This window comes from Malus domestica, chromosome 01 (assembly GCF_042453785.1).
Source record: "Malus domestica chromosome 01, GDT2T_hap1".
Classification (NCBI taxonomy): domain Eukaryota; kingdom Viridiplantae; phylum Streptophyta; class Magnoliopsida; order Rosales; family Rosaceae; genus Malus; species Malus domestica.
In genome coordinates this window covers 22,900,665-22,914,918 of record NC_091661.1, presented here as the reverse complement: position 1 = coordinate 22,914,918, position 14,254 = coordinate 22,900,665, and the positions used below count along the sequence as shown (strand labels likewise).

General features: G+C 35.8%; 2 protein-coding genes across 2 annotated transcripts; one reads left to right on the top strand and one right to left on the bottom strand.

Annotated features, from left to right (window-relative positions):
* Positions 1-745: 745 nt before the first annotated feature.
* LOC103433281 (protein IN2-1 homolog B-like) lies at positions 746-3,622 on the top strand. The gene is made up of 10 exons (XM_017332815.3): positions 746-1,101; positions 1,279-1,350; positions 1,440-1,500; positions 1,909-1,995; positions 2,273-2,371; positions 2,448-2,550; positions 2,634-2,710; positions 2,864-2,971; positions 3,090-3,170; positions 3,252-3,622. The coding sequence occupies exons 1-10, from the start codon at positions 884-886 to the stop codon at positions 3,261-3,263; spliced, it is 918 nt and encodes a 305-aa protein (XP_017188304.2). The 5' UTR covers positions 746-883; the 3' UTR covers positions 3,264-3,622.
* Positions 3,623-4,465: 843 nt separating this feature from the next.
* On the bottom strand, positions 4,466-8,082 carry LOC103433364 (CDP-diacylglycerol--glycerol-3-phosphate 3-phosphatidyltransferase 2-like). The gene is made up of 7 exons (XM_017332817.3): positions 7,288-8,082; positions 6,780-6,877; positions 6,622-6,672; positions 6,361-6,474; positions 5,472-5,528; positions 5,269-5,354; positions 4,466-5,150 (listed from the first exon to the last, which is right to left on the bottom strand). The coding sequence occupies exons 1-7, from the start codon at positions 7,829-7,831 to the stop codon at positions 5,030-5,032; spliced, it is 1,071 nt and encodes a 356-aa protein (XP_017188306.2). The 5' UTR covers positions 7,832-8,082; the 3' UTR covers positions 4,466-5,029.
* Positions 8,083-14,254: the final 6,172 nt, after the last annotated feature.

The following is a 14,254-nucleotide window of genomic DNA, read 5'->3' as shown; positions in this document are numbered from 1 at the left end:
GATACTATTCACTATACTTTTAAAAATGGCTTTTCATTAAAAGGTAAGTTTTTTGGACTTTTCGTTAGTTTTTCTCATTTTTTTCCTTTTTATTTTTCCTTTTTCTTCTCTCTTCTGCTGATGTATAGCTGTGCTTTCTGGATTTTTTAATTTTTTTTAAATTTTAAATTTTTACATTTAATGCCACAAGAAATTAGAGGATAGATGGAAGTTGAATAGCTAGAGAACTGAGAGTGCCTCAGAAAATTTTCTGCAGAAAGTTCCTAGCCATTGGAACGTGACATGATTATTGTTATTATTATTTTATTTTTTTGGGAGAGCTACAATTTGCATGAATTGTATATGTTTGCCTTGAAAATATAAACTTTGGAAGCATTATGTCCATCAAAATTTCCAATTCAACTTGCACCTCGACTTTGTATCAAGTAATGTATTTTAAATTACATGACGTGAAAACATAAGCCCTTGTTCGACTTGAAACATGAATTTCTTATATTCACTTCTCAAATTTTGGCTCACTTTCACAATTTTACTTTTAGCTTTCAGATTTGTTTTTTTTTCTTTTTCATTTTAATCATTGTATCTTCGTAAATATAAGCCTTTTATATTTAATAATTAAAGCGCCTAATAAAAATGACCCGTAAGGTAAATTTAATGTACCATATTGTTTGTATAACTTTCTAGGCTTTTGTTCTAACCAATGGCTCAAATCCAAAGATCATTGAATATTTTATATCTTAATCCAAAATGCAGACTCTTTCTCCATTTTGGCCTTTAGTTTTCTCAAATAATATTTTTATTTATTTTTTCCCGGGAAATTTCTGTAAAATCCGTTAAGAACATAAATACATAACAACCAATCAAAACCAACTCAAACCGCAAAATGGCGGCTCTGAAAGTGAGTTTGAGAGGCACTGCAGCTCCTACTTGTTCACCATCACCATCTCTGAAATCTTGGCCGCACATCTCAGATTCTCTCTCCAAGACATCAGCGATAGCCAGATTTCCAAACGCCGCCGTATTGTCTCCTCCCAAGCTTCATCTTCAAGCTTCCCCTGGAAAGAAAACCAGAGCTTCAGTCTCTGCAACTATGGCGACTGGGTATGTTACAGTAGATGGGAAATTTCGTGCAGTACAAAATAAAGTTCTTACCTTTCTTCTTTGTTTTTAAGAACCCAGTTGCTTGAATTGTAAAAGTCTTCATCTTTTACTTCATAAATTAGTGAGCAATCTTGTTTTGCGTATTTGTTTATGGTTTTCTTGTTCTTATGTGGGAAGCGGGCAAGAGGTTCTTCCACCAGCTCTTACTTCTACATCGGACCCACCTCCAATCTTCGATGGAAATACAAGGTTTGTGTAGATTACTAGGTTTTCAGTACTTAATTGCATTTAGTTTGAATCTGACCGTTGGAAAATGTTGGGTTTTTGGATTGTTGAAGGTTGTATATATCTTACCAGTGCCCGTATGCGCAGCGTGCGTGGATTGCCCGGAATTGTAAGGTTGTTTCAAGAACATTTCATTGTTTGGTTTTACTTGATTTGATTAGAATGGCTGCAAAAATACTTAAGGAGAACAAAGGAACTTTGAGAGTATTTCATCCGTGTCGTTTGGCTTTGCAAAAAGTGAATAGAACTTCTCAAGTGAAGCTTTTAGAGTAGAAGGGTCGGGACTTGTGAATCGGATTCTTGTATCTTAAGTTCCAGTAGAAACAAAGGGGAAAACTTAATCTGTTTCTTTGGCATACGTTTTTCAGAGCTACCAAATTGGATATTGATTCTGTGGGCAACTCTTAATGCTTGCTTGTTTGTGGACGTTTGTTACTGCGTTGAGTACGCTGGTACTTCGGCTGTTTTTTGTTCTCACCGCCAAGATCAAACCCTTTAATCATTGATGATTCTTATGAACAGGGATTGGAGGAAAAGATACAGTTGGTTCCTATTGATCTGCAAGACAGGCCTGCTTGGTACAAGGAGAAAGTCTACCCTGCTAACAAGGTGAAATTTTGAAACTAGAGCATATGCTATAAGCCTGCAAGGCTGTTTTCATTTGTTTTGTGCTGCGTTACAACGAAATGATCCCGTATCATAAGGCATCTAAAATACCGCCCTGTTGTGGAGTTCACAGAAACTACACTGGTTAATTATATGGAAAAAGGAGCCAATGGGATGTTTCCGGCCATTATGTCTGCACAAAATTTCTGTGTCATTCGTATGCTTAATTTCCCATTGCATTTTCTCTACAAGGCGTGTCTGATGTGAAATTTGAACGCAGGTGCCTTCACTCGAACACAATAACGAAGTGAAAGGAGAGAGTCTTGATTTGATTAGATACATTGACAGTCACTTTGAAGGGCCTTCACTGTTCCCTGATGTAAGATTTCAAGAACACTTGGTTACTGAATATTGACTGCTCTATGTTACACAAACCTTATACTCTGCAAATATAGGATCAAGCGAAGAAAGAGTTTGCAGAAGAGTTGCTGTCCTACACAGACACCTTCAATAAATCTGTGTTTTCGTCAATTAAAGAAGATGAAATTGATGCAGCTGGTGAGACGATCACTTGCTTCTTTCGATGTTATTTGATTTAAGTTGAAACTGGGCTCCTATTAACCATAGTCGTGTTGAAGCAGGTGCTGCATTTGACTATATCGAAACTGCTCTTTCCAAATTTGAAGATGGACCTTTCTTTCTTGGCAAGTTCAGTCTGGTAATACCGCAGCTATATCTGCTTTCTGTCAATTAGTGTTTTAGTTTCATTTTCCTTGCGTTACAGGAGAACCTCTCCATCCTCGCGTACAAAATTCATATGAAGTTTTCGGCATCAGTTGCATTTCTTTTATAAGTTTGTTCTTACTTTCAGGTGGATATAGCTTATGCTCCGTTCCTTGAAAGATTTCAGCCTCTCTTGTTGGACGTGAAGAAGTATGACATCACTGCAGGCAGACCTAAACTGGCAGCATGGATCGAGGTACACAACGATTCCAAGCTTAAAACACGAGTTTATTTATTGCATAATTCAGGTTATAAAATTGGATTCCGAATTCGATGGTAAAGGTTACTCGTATGAATATAAATCACTCTTGTAGGAGATGGACAAAAATGTAGCTTACAAACAGACTCGGCGTGATCCCAAAGAGCTTGTCGAAAGTTACAAGAGACGGTTTTTGGTAATTTTCTTGTTGCAGCATGTTAGGAAGGCAATTCTCGTCGTTTTCAAATGCTAATTTCTTGGTTCATTGGCTTTGCAGGCTCAGAAATGAAATCAGCATAACTAAGCTAGGAGTCGATGCAGATGTTCCGAGTTTCGCTCGTATGCGTTGCGAATTACTGATGGTGGTTCTGAGAACCTGGAGAACCAAATCATAATTCCCAAAACCTGGGGGCGTAATTATTCAAGGGAATCTTCATTTCTTGTGTAATAAGTTAGCTGAATTGGTACTTGCAGCTTTTCTTTTAAGAATAATTTTATGTGATAACCAAATTGTTAGGGACTTGGTTTTCTTGACTTTCTCAGTCTTTCTGTCAGTCATAAAAGTGCTTTCGAGAAAGCACTTGTCAAATATTTTTTCATGAAGCACTTTTAAGCAATTTTACATAAAGCGCTTAGATTTTGAGTAAATTGTAGTCATGGTCCCTCAACTTTAACCCAATTTGAGCAATTGTTCCTGAACTAAAAATCAATTACCAATGGTCCCTCAACTCTTCAAAACATGCAACTATGGCCTTTTTCGTCAACTCTGTTAAAATTTCCATCAAAATGAGTCACTTGTTATGTAAAAGAGGCTGAATCAAGGGGCAAATATGAAAAATCAAATAAGAAAAATTGCACCAATGGTCCTCAACTTTAATCCAACTGAAGAAATGGTCTCTAACTTTAACCCAATTAGAGCAATGGTTCCTCAACTTTAAACCAATTGTAACAATGGTCCTTCCAACATAACTCATTCTGACAGAATATTAACGAAGTTGACGAAAAGAACCATAGCTGCACGTTTTGATGAGTTGATGGACCAATACTAATGGACTTTTAGTTGAGAAACCATTGCTCCAATTTAATTAAAGTTGCGAGACCATTGCTAGATTTTTAATAAAACTTTCAACATGCTTACCTTATGAACATAAACACTTTCTAGAGAAACAAATCCCAAACAGTCGTCAAATTGACAAGTTTAGTAGTTCACATCTTTTCTTTCACAAAAAGTTATTCTCATAAATGTTCGTACGAACTCTAGTTGGCTTCTTAAACGTAAGAAGTCATTCCTCACAAAAAAGTTAATGCACACGTTTCAAACTATAATTTTGCCACAAGGAACGACTCCATACACATAACGTACAAACAGTTCTTTTTTCCTGGTACAACCTTACAAGGAAAAGTAATCAATCTTATAAGATCCTGCAGAAATCTAAAAAATGTTCTGCTAGAAATGTTCTGCTAGAAAGTAAAAGCCATAAGCAGTTGGAATAGCTTAAGGGAATTTAGAAAGCTGCTTTATTTAACCGTAGATACTTTTTGTTTACACTTTCTGAAATCAACTAGCACATAAATCATCTCCAACACCAAACTGCAGAAGCAACTTACAACTTATTAACGCAACATGATCCATCCTAACCTCGCTTCAAAGAACCAGAATCTTCCCGAATCAGTGAACAGATACAAATATTGAATAACCGCCTTAAATATGATATGCAATGAAGAAATTTTGTTTCAACATCTCTATCCAGGTATTACCCCAAAAAATTAGATCAACCTGACATGACATCTGTGAGAATATAAAGTCGTCGAGGGCAGTGATTAGACAAAATGATACTACCCACCCCAAAATATTGAAGCAAAATTTACTTAAATGCTTCAGATCTCTAGCAATAATGTGTTGTCCCCTCCTTTGACTATCAGCAGAATGCTCAGTGCAAGATTGATCATTACTGGGTTCATGTACAGAGCACTGACTAGTACCTCTTCGCATTTGAAATGGTTGCTCGATCGAGAAGTATGTGTATCAGTGAACGTAGAGGAGTCGCTCACACACTACCTCAGCAGTACCTTCCATATCTTGCTCATGTACACAACCAATGACCACACAGCAAGGCCTGCTGAAACATAAAGCAAAACAACACCAGAAGCTACTAGAACCTCTGGTCTTCCAAGGCTGCACAAGTTGGATGATAGATGGAGGAAAATGGCATCAGAAACTATACTAATAAACTATTTCATCTGTATTGACCTAAAAAGAATAGCCCAAAATTCAAGAAAACCAGACAATGTACCTGTTGTCTCGGGTTGCCAAGAGGATAGTTAGTGCTATCATTTGTGTGGCTGTTTTCCACTTTCCCAAGTTATTTACAGCTACAGCCTGAGAATATTTATCATTTGAATGAAAATTTACGATCTGAGTTACAGCTAATATCTTCCATGAGTTCTGAAATGAGAAGGCAGTTGTTCAGAGGTCGCATGGGGAAGGAAAACAAACCTCTAAAAGTTTAGCGTTCTGAGAAGCAGCCCATTCTCTAACTGCAGACATGGTTATCTAAAAGTAAGACGCAGAAGCAATTAGTGAGACAGTGTTATTAACATGAGGAATCCATAAAACTACAGGATGCAAATAATTGATCAATGAAAAAGTTGGGTGGGGGAAGAGAGAATAGCTGATAAGATAATCACTCATTTGATCAGAATATAGGTTAAAATGATTTGTTCTATGAACCTGAAACAGTAGAACTTGGAAACTCACATGCAGAATATGCACATGCACGAAAAAGAGTAAAAGGCCACACTGAACCTCACATGGATGAAATGATACGCCAATGTATTTTCAAACCGCAATTCAACATACTGTCCAAGTACATGATATCCTGATCAAACAAAACCACCCCCCCCCCACCCCCCGCGGGGGCAGCCCAACGCACACTCAACATCTTTATGAAGATGCCTACGTACTTTTTCTACATTCAAGATCATGCCAAACATTTTCATGTTAAATACAGGCACACTTCATTTTTCTACTAACCATAACTTCCTGGCGAAAAATACAATCAAATTTAATTTTGACAATTACTAATACACCAGTGATAGAGGTCGCACTTGGTGCGATGGCAAGTGCCTTCGCCCATGAGCGGTAGGTCTCGAGTTCGAGACTTGGGAGCAGCCTCTCCATAAAATGGGGGTAAGGCTAGCCGACATTCACCTCTCCCAGACCCTGCGTAAAGCGGGAGCCTTGTGCACTGGGTACGACCTTTTTTACTAATACACTAGTGAAATATTTGATTGGTCCACCAATACAAGACATACAAGAAAGCAAGCCCTGAATCGATTAATTAATAACTAAGAAAATAAAGGAGACAAATAGAACAATATCATACCTCTCTACCAATTATGGCAATTGAAGGAACAACAAATAGCCATGGAACTTGCCCAAACATAGCAACATCCAAAGGCCTAGAACACAATAAAACCAGTGTCGCTGCAACCATGAGCTGCATTCAGCAGGAATGACAATCAATTTAGAACCCTAGAACAGTTTTAGAGAAGAATTATAATAAAAAAAAGCAGTACTTTTACTTCAATAAGCTGAAACTGACAATGGAAGTGTTTCATTTTAACTTTGGTGGGGAGTACAATACCTTATCAGCTACCGGATCCAAAAATGCGCCAAAAGCAGATCCTGATCTCATCTGAAACGCAAATAAACTCTTACAAAGTCAATAATTTGACCCAGATGAACAACCTCAAGAATTGAAATTCCCAAAATCAATTGAAAAGATAAAGAAAATAAGTTAACCTTCCGAGCAATATACCCATCGAGCCAATCAGTAATTGCTGCAGCAATGAAAATACTAGTTGTGGCAGTTGTTCCCCACCAACTATCGACATAGAAAGCTAGGACAATGAAAGGAAAAAAACCAAGGTTAGCCTAATCAAATGCAAGGACATTATGCTTCCAAAACCAAAATCTGCAGAAACCGAGAATGCATACAAAACCCAGATGTTTAAACATGCCCAATACCCAAAAAAATGACCACTCCAATTGTATTGACGCTCCCAACAGAGACAGCAATATCAAAAAAACAAATGAAACCCACAAGGGCAATTCAAAAGTTCGCAAAATGCATCATACAAATCAACATCATTGCCAAAATATGAGTACTCGAATTGCATTGGATCTCCCAACAGAGACACAAAAGTCAAAGAACAAACAAAACCCACACCGGCAATTCAAAAACCAGCCAGATACACAATTGCAGTCAATGCAATTTGCAACGAAATAAAAAATTCAATCGAAATCATACTGCTAATGAGAACGGGCACGGAGGCGACGCGGCCGAGGGTTAGAATGGTGGGCAAGGTGAGGAATTTGGAGGAGGATTGGGATTGCGGCTGCTGTTGTTTTTGTTGTTGATGTTGCAGAGGAGAAAGCAATTCGTCTTGGTTCGGGTACAATGGGCTGTCGTACCAATCGGCGCCTTTATGATTCGCCGAACCCATATCGGCCATAAGACCACCACCGGGGCCGGACTCAGAGCCGGACCCAACAAATGACTCTCCGCGATCTTCGGAGGAAACCCCACTAGCGTCACTGCGGTTGCGAGAGGAAGAGGAGGCGGAGAAGCAATTAGGGAATCCGGGGGACAGGTTTTGGGGAAAAGGGAGGAATGGTGCGCAGGGGGTTATCCTGCAGCCGGAGTATTTATGTGTTTGCGATAATGCTGCAATGAGGATTTTACGATTTGAGGGAGGGGAGGGAGAGGAGATGGAATTGAAGAGGATTTGGTAGGGCTTTTTGGGGTATATAGAGGAGGCTGCTGTGGTCATTTTGAGCACCAGGGCTGACATGGCTGGCCAACCAAACCAACTTCTACAAAAAGTGCTTTTTAAGTTTCGGCAAGACTCTCTCTCTCTCCTCTCTCTCTCTCTCCTCTCAGGTGAAACGGTTATAAAAACCGACACAACTAAAAGCTGGTGAGGTCTGCGTTTGTTTATTTTAGCAGCTCTCTTTCTCCTCCTGCTGTTGATAATCTGTTCCGTTTGGGAAGAAAGGAAGTTGGGTTGCTTTGATTTTGGTTGGACAGTTCTAGAGCTAATTTTTTCCAAGATTCCATTCCACTTGTTGGTTCTCTATTTGTTTTCTCAGAAAAAATACCACCCAAAAAAATAAAAAATAAAACAAACTGAAGAAAAGTCCAAAAAAAACTTCTCTTTTAATGAAATATCATTTTAAAGGTATAATGAATAATATCAAGAGAATGTATAAATGTAGTTTTTCGTTAAAAGCGAACAGTACCGGGAATATTTTGTTAAAACTCCAAAAAAAAAAAAGCAAGAGAGCCATTTTGGGAATTTTAATTTTTTGGTGAAAAGAAAAAGGGTTTTCACTTATTTTATTTTTGCACTTTTATTTTTGGATTGGCTACAATATTTATATTTAATATGAAACAAGGTACCTAACTAGTTAACGCTCATAAATTCGCCACTTTTTATATTTTGGAGGGTATATTCAATTAAATTTTCAAGATATTTTAATGGAATTATAAATTCAAAGATTTTGATGGGGTTTAATTGATTTATAGAGATTCAATGTAAAATTTTGACTTAATTTCCTCGAAATCTCAGGAAAAGATGCGAGATTTGTGAATGCTTAAAATACACTACGAATCTCTTCAATTCCCTCAAATTCCTTAACTTTTTAACATTCTTTAAAACAAATTCCTAATTAAATACACTTAGAATGTTATAAACTTATTATAATCTCAATTGATACATCCAGAGTTCTAAATATTTTAATAGGCTATCTTAAAATCTTAATTAAATACAAGTTAAATTTCAAATAATCACTTAAAACCTAATTGAATACTTCTAGATTCATTAAAATAATTAAAAATCATCAAAGAATCACTTAGAGTGGATAATATGATTAGATTTGCAAGGATGGATCCGGCCTTGCTAAGTTGAGCTATTGCCCAATCGAGATTTCGAAGAAAATGTAATACCTAAGTATAGTCTTCTTCTCTTCCTTCTCATAATCTTCATCCATGCAACGTATCCGGCCCTCGTCTCCTCCCTGTAGCCTCAACATGTTTCTTCTTACTCTTTTCTTGGTCCAAAATCTTTGGTGGAACCTCAAAACTTGATCCTTCGAAAGCTCGGTTGTCATAAAAGTTGTGTCTACTAATTGTTTGAGGAATTGCCTCTGTCGTGAAGCACAAAGCCTACGTCTTTCTTTTTCGGTGAAAAGATAAAAGAGATCACCATAAAAAAAATAGAAGGGAAATTGGCTCACTAGCCCTTTTATAAAACATACCAATCAAAATTAATTATGCTTTCAAAATGTAATATCTACTAACCGTCTTTTAAAATGTATTAATATTGAATCGATAATATAGTAACTCGAAAGTATTTTCGTCGAATGCTAGAAGAGATACATTTTGAAAGCATGGCTATTTTTGGTTCGTGGGTTTGTAAAGGAGTACTAAGCCCAAATAATAAAAAATGAAAGGCATAGGCTTTGTGCATCATCCCATTATTTTTTGGCTAAATAACCAAAATGGTCTCTGAGATTTGCATAACTCATTACTTTAGTCCTTAACATTTCAAATCGATAAAAGGGGTCCATGAGATTGTCCACCATCCATCACTTTGGTCATTCCGTTAAAAACTCCGTTAAGTGTTCCGGAGCTCTTGGCTGGAAGTTTGGACAATTTTCGAAGCTCCGTAACTCAATCGTTTCTTAACCAAATTCAACTCATAATATATCAAAATGAAGATAGTAAAGTGTAGAATAAGATTAAACCTATTTGGAAGCCCAATGGCTGCCGAAGATACCTGGAAAATAGCCTCAAAGTTGACTGGTCCGAATGAAAATTGGAAAACTCGCCGGAAACTGGGTAAACTTTAAACGTTCATAACTTCTTCAATACTCAACAAAATCAAGTGATTCAAAAACGAAAATCACACTTCTCGACGAGACGAAGAGAATGGTATATTTTTCGATGGCTAAATCGCCATGTTTTGGCCAGAAAACGGCTCGAACGTGGCTGTCTTGGTCTCGAGTTAGTCACTTTCGAGCTGTTTTCCGGCCAAACCACAACTAATTAGCCGTCGAAAAAGTACTATTCTCTTCGTCTTGTCAAGAAGTATGATTTTCATTTTTGAATCACTTGATTTTGTTGAGTATTGAAGAAGTTATGAACGTTTACAGTTTACCCAGTTTCCAGCGAGTTTTCTGGTTTTCCCTCGGACCAGTCAACTTTGAGGTTATTTTCTGGCCATCTCTGGCAGCCATTGAGCCTCCAAATAGGTATAATATTATTCTACATTTTCCTATCTTCATTTTGATATATTATGAGTCGAATTTGGTTAAGAAACAATTGAGTTACGAGGCTTTAAAAATTGCCTAAAACTTCCGGCCAAGAGCTCTGGGACACTTAACGGAGTTTCTAACGGAATGACCAAAATGATGGATGGTAAACAATCTCAAGGACCACTTTTATCGATTTGAAATGTTAGGGACCAAAGTGATGAGTTATGCAAATCTCATGGACCATTTTGGCTATTTAGCCTTATTTTTTAGATATAATTATTTCTTAAAGATAAAGTGCTTGATTGCCATGATGGTTAGGGTCTTTCTCTTCAAACCACTGCAATCTGGTCGAAAACCATCCTCATCCTCCTAGTTTAGATTTGTGTTAAAAAAAATTATTCCTTAATTAAAGTTTGATCCTGTTTTAATGTTTTGTAATTATTTTCTTTTTTAAAAAAAAGGAATATTTTCCACACATATGTTGGGCTCCATCTTAGCAGTCTCATGGGCCCCGAAACCCCACTCATCTTAATTTTTGAAGCCCAACTGATGTTAGTTTTCTAAAAAAAAAAATTAAATTAAATGGTTCTCTTAAAATTATAATTATTTTTCCATTGTCGTTTTAAATCAAAACAAGAGAAAATCTATTTTTATTTAGTGAGAATAGAGATTCTAAGGCTACGTTTGGCAATGAAGCCCTCTGTAATTACCACATTTTGTATATTACAATTGTACCATTTTTAGCAGATGTAGGGTTACTAGTAAGGCGAGATTGTGACCCGCAACCATCACTCATACCATGGACAGTGAAGGGTCATTCCGACAGTTAATTTTTGTTTTAATTGAAAAGATGTGATACAAATTGCATTTTTGTTCACATCCTCTAATTTTAAAACATCCCGAATTCGTATTTGTGATGGATTGGACTAACAATGCTTACAAAATGAAACTACAAATACGAAAGTGCAAGAAAAAATAGGTATTGGGCGTAAGTTGTGGTTATTTCCATCAACATTTAGCTAATCATTACAACTCCCACGTTTAGTTTTACTCAACGAATGAGGATCCTCTTTAGATCCTTTATGTGAGGATCTATAGTATCCTTTAATTGTAAATCATGCGATCATTTTTTGTCAAGTATTAGTTGTGTTTAATTTTAAAATAATTTTTGATAGCATGATGTACAATAAATGAATATAATTAAAGGATTTTCGAAATCCTCACAAAGAAAATTCGAAGATGATCCTCATTCTTACTCAACTGAGGAAATTCCAAAGCCCCATATGCAGCAGCATGACGTGCCACCTGGTGCCATTATATTTCTTCTAATAACGTAGACACGGTTGCTTATCTTAAGCCTTAAACACGGTTAATCTTTTCGTAAAAGGTCCATGTAACTTCAAAGGAAGAAAAAGCCATCTTCTCGAAATTAAAAAAAATCATAATTTTGCATTAAAAGAAAATTAATTAATTTATCTTCATTTGAAAGCATTATTAATTTTTATTTCGTCTTGGGTTTAGGCTTTTTTGGAAAATACATAGAGAGTTTTTCAGCTTTTTTTTTGTTTTTTTTTTTTGTTGTTGTTGTTGAAAACGGGGTTAAGAACTCAAACAAAACCAAGCAACGATGGTCTTAAGTCTCGACATGTCAAAGGCTCAATAAAGAATAAATTGAGTGAGTGATGGAAGATCTTTTGATCAGATTTTAACAATCAAATTTGTGTCGTAAGTCTCAACATGTCAAGGGCTCAAGTCGATCCTCACAAATAAAGAATAATTGAGTGAGTGATGGAAGATCTTTTGATCAGATTTTAACAGTCAAATTTATGTTGATAAGAGTTGTTTGGAATAGTCTGCAAAAAAAGTTATTACAAGAAATATCTTCATAAGAAAAAAACCATGTCTCAAATTTCATAGGTCCATGCATAAAAGGTACTCAAATTTGTTGTCTTCTACCGACACAAACTCTTTGAGTGCGATCAGATCAAAATAAGGGGGCATTGGCATTTGCGAGTAAAAGGTCCTTTAGACGAAAAGCTCACCCGCCGACGGGATAAGTTTACAGTCTTGCCGAGTTAACTGAATAAAAAAATGTTAGACAGATCAACTATTTACATGATATTTTATATATTTACAACGAGATTGTTAATAATTTAATTTATTTTTCGAATCATTAAATTCAATCATCAATCGTCGTATCTTGCAAAAGGTATTCTAAAAGTATTGTCTTCTTGACATATTTCAGGTAAAAAAATTACATAATTATAAAATCCAATAGTTACACCCAACTTGCTAAATTCTTGTTTGTTTCTACTAATCTTAATTTGTTGTTTAAATTCAAATATTTGATGGCCTCCGAGGTGAAGCCATTGTTATTACTTATTTATCACTAAGTTGTATAAATTTTTGGGTTTGAAATATTTGTGGCTGTGATTTACAGGTTTTGGGTGTGTGTGAAAATACATTAGTTTTTTGTCTTTTAACATGTCACTGTCATTTTACAGTTTAAACTATTCTAATTTGTATGTTAGTAATTAAGAGTATTTATCTGCTTCACTCGAGATGTCATTTTTGTCAATTTACTTGTATAAAAAAAAGGAACTTTAACGAAAAGCACCCGGTACTGTTCACTTTAACGAAAAACCACATTTTTACACTAAAAAGTCAATCCTGATACTATTCACTTTACCCTTTATTTTGTCCTTATCATTAAAACTCAAAGTTTTCAAGCCATTTTCATTAGTTTTCCTATAAAAAAAGGGAACTTTAACGAAAAACTTCTGGTACTGTTTACTTTAACAAAAAATCATATTTTTGCACTGAAAAGTCAATCCTAGTACTATTCACTTTATTCTTTATTTTGTCCTTATCGTTAAAACTCAAAGTTTTCAAACCCTTTTCATTAGTTTTCCTTAAAAAAAAATTATTCCAATTTACTGGTAATGTAAATCAACCTCGAATGAAAGACATGAACGCACGCTGTCGTGACCAATTGAATTACACATGTAATTTTTGGAAGCCACCACACTGCAGACGGATAAAGTGCATACTCACATCGCGTACGGATCGAGTGCGAATGATGATGGTGGGCCTCCATGTTGGCACCTTGGTAGCTTACTCATTTGGAGCGCACCAATTGCGGATAAATCCTTTTATGGTTATTTTACTCGTCAGAAAAGAAATTTTGCATTTGCCACCACTCATAACTCTATGCGATGGTGGCGGCGGCTGTGGAGGCGATGGCAGTGGCAGGCGGTGGAAGGTGGAGGAAGAGGTGGAAGTGGTGGAGTTGGGTTGGAAAGAAAGAAAAAAACAAGAGATAATGTATGTGTGGAAAAAGGGGTAGAAACTTTCTCTGTACGTTTTCATTTGTGGTATGCCCTAGTTTTAGGGTGTGTAGTCTCCTTGAGTCCTCAATCTTTAAACATTTTGTCACCGAAAAATAATATAAGAAAATAGTAGATTATGTTATTTTTAAAAATTAATGAAGTTAAAACGGAAATTGAAACAATATTAAAAACTTTATAAAGTAAATCAGCTTTTCTATAAAAAAAAACACAATTCCAAATGGGATCTAAGCTATAAGTCAACTAATTTGATGAACCAATAAGGTAATAAAACATAACATTATAATTAAATATTCTACGAAAAACCCTAAAAATAAAACACATGAGAAAGGTAAACAATAAAATTTATTTATTTATTTATTTTTACCAAAAAAAAATTATTTATACCATTCCTTATCATACCATCATACTTAATTTCTAGCATTAACCTTTTAAGAAAAGCAAGGAAATTAGGTTAAACAGTTCAACACCATTTTCAAAACTGTTTTTAAACAATAAATTTCTAGCATTAACTTTGATGAAAAGCAAGGAAATTAGGTAAACAGTTCAACACCATTTTGCAAAACTCTATTTAAACAATTATGTGAAGTGAATCCAATTATCCAATATCCT

Coding starts and splice junctions, on each gene's coding strand:
- LOC103433281 (XM_017332815.3), top strand. CDS start 884: ATGGCGGCTCTGAAAGTGAGTTTGAGAGGCACTGCAGCTCCTACTTGT. Junction 2,372..2,447: donor GGCCTTCACTGTTCCCTGAT/GTAAGATTTCAA, acceptor CTGCAAATATAG/GATCAAGCGAAGAAAGAGTT. Junction 2,551..2,633: donor AGATGAAATTGATGCAGCTG/GTGAGACGATCA, acceptor GTGTTGAAGCAG/GTGCTGCATTTGACTATATC.
- LOC103433364 (XM_017332817.3), bottom strand. CDS start 7,831: ATGTCAGCCCTGGTGCTCAAAATGACCACAGCAGCCTCCTCTATATAC. Junction 6,475..6,621: donor TGGATCCGGTAGCTGATAAG/GTATTGTACTCC, acceptor TGCTGAATGCAG/CTCATGGTTGCAGCGACACT. Junction 5,355..5,471: donor AGAACGCTAAACTTTTAGAG/GTTTGTTTTCCT, acceptor AAATATTCTCAG/GCTGTAGCTGTAAATAACTT.